The sequence below is a fragment of the Ambystoma mexicanum genome, chromosome 6q (genome assembly GCF_040938575.1).
Source record: "Ambystoma mexicanum isolate Mex_15411 chromosome 6q, UKY_AmexF1_1, whole genome shotgun sequence".
Taxonomy (NCBI): Eukaryota; Metazoa; Chordata; class Amphibia; order Caudata; family Ambystomatidae; genus Ambystoma; species Ambystoma mexicanum.
Genome location: NC_090937.1, coordinates 1,669,025,904 through 1,669,027,967, shown reverse-complemented (window position 1 = coordinate 1,669,027,967; position 2,064 = coordinate 1,669,025,904). Strand labels below are relative to the sequence as shown.

General features: G+C 42.0%; 1 protein-coding gene across 1 annotated transcript; it reads left to right on the top strand.

The window, feature by feature from the left end:
* Positions 1–444: 444 nt before the first annotated feature.
* Positions 445–1,740, top strand: LOC138515427 (zinc finger protein ZFP2-like). Its single transcript, XM_069630271.1, has one exon. The coding sequence runs from the start codon at positions 445–447 to the stop codon at positions 1,738–1,740; it is 1,296 nt and encodes a 431-aa protein (XP_069486372.1).
* Positions 1,741–2,064: the final 324 nt, after the last annotated feature.

Sequence of the window (2,064 nt, the reverse complement as noted above, 5' to 3'; positions counted from 1 at the left end):
TTTATGTCCTATATATTCATGTTTGAAATTGGATTTTGTTCTATGCCTGTGTCTTATTCGCATTTTGTACATCTTTTCCCTGTTATGCTGAAGTTTAATATCTGTACTTCATTTCAATCCACAGAAAATGCAAGCATGGACTAAAATGAGACCAATTTTTGTATTGTGCTAAACGTTGCACAGGAGAGCTATCCAAAAAGTAATTCAATTGTTTGGAGAAAAACCAAGCGGACAAAGACACGGGTGAAGCAGAGGTCTGCGCTACATAATGACAGAGCAATCCTTGCATTGTGAAACCTCTACACAATGAAATAGTGCAATGAAGGTGAACAAAGCAAGTGGGAAGAATGTGGTAACATACACAGCAGTAAACAGATCTATGAAGACGACAAAACGTGGGAGCACAAAATAATGATAAATTGTAATCTAATTCAGCGGCGCATAATGGAAACTGACATGGAAAGTTGCATAGCAGAGACCAGGGAATCCTTGCATGAACTTGAAAGAGGCAGTGACGACATGTGCTTTTCGGTGGAACATCAGAAAAGCCATGCAGAATGGTCAACACTGAAGCAGGTAGGAGAATGCTGCACACCATTTCAGGATCTCAACCCTTGTGCAAATCATGAGACCAATACATTTAACACACAAGAAGAGAGCTCTCCAATAGGCACTCAGCAGGACCACACAGGACACACACCTGACACAAGCACTGAATGTGATGGAGGAATTCCACATCAATTAGCATTAAGTAGAGAAAGAACTCTTCACAGGATCAAGAAACCATACCCGTGTAAGAAATGTGGGAAGGGTTTCAGCACAAGATCATCGGTTGCAAGACATCAGAATATTCACAAACCCTATGTGTGCAGCACATGCAAGAAAGGCTTTGACTCCAGCTCCTCCCATGAAAACCACCTAAAACTTCACGTGGGTGAAAAGGGCCACGAGTGTAAAGAATGTAACAAAAGCTACAGTAGGCGCTCTGGATTAATCGTACATTTGAGAAATCACGCTGGAGAGACGCGCTATGCATGCGTCGCGTGTCCCAGAAGCTACAGCTCCAAAGCAAGCCTCGAGAAACATCAAAGTTCACACAGAGAATTGCAACTTGAGAGCAACACAGGTGCCGGCAGCCTTAGCAAGAGTTCATCTCTTTCCGCACAACAGAAGCTTCCCCTACATGAGAAGCCCTATGCATGCACGGAATGCGAGAAACGCTGTTCCAGAGCTTCACAATTACGGATTCATCTGAGAAGTCACACTGGGGAGAAGCCCTTTGCATGCACTGAATGTGACAAGAGATTCCCCCTCAGTTCCTCTCTGCTCAGGCATCAAAATGCTCATCAAAAGGATCACTCTGGAGAGAAACCTTTTGTGTGCTCTATTTGTTGGGGAAGCTTCACTGTTCATTCATCTCTTGTAAGACATCAAAAGTTGCACAATGCCAAGAATTGTCACTCGTCTGAAAACCATGGTGAAAGCTTCAAAAAGCCTTCAGCAATTTTAGAAAATAAAGTTCATCCAAAGCCGTATGCATGTGACAAATGTGAAAAAAGGTTTGATCGTAACTCCAAGATATTAATACATCTTAGAACTCATAGCGGAGAAAAACCTTATGTTTGCTGTGAATGTGGTAAAGGCTTCAGCGTCACAACTACTCTTGTGAGACATCAAAAAATACACACACGTTCAAGTAAAACATGCACGAAAATCTTAGATGGGTCTGAAATGGAGTAAGGTAAAGGAATTGATGCATGAGAGAGAGGCAGACTAGCAATATAGATATTGAGACATAGCAATCCACATTATTCCTTCCCCATAAGAGCACAGCAGAGAGAATTCCCCTGGGAGATAGAGAATGCAACGTTACAAGAATCGAGAAACAGGCTATTTTAAAAAGGTGTTCATTCACTGCATGCGCTTGCTTTGGCATCGCTCTGGAAGAAGTTAATATTACAAATGATAATGTTTCAGTGGACAATGTTTTTAGTAATTCTGGAAACGACCTGTAGCTTGCTATGGTTGAGGTTGCTCCTCTTACATAGGAAACACATCCGATAA

Bases quoted from the DNA above. Each gene is read 5' to 3' on its own strand.
- LOC138515427 (XM_069630271.1), top strand. From the start codon at position 445: ATGGAAACTGACATGGAAAGTTGCATAGCAGAGACCAGGGAATCCTTG.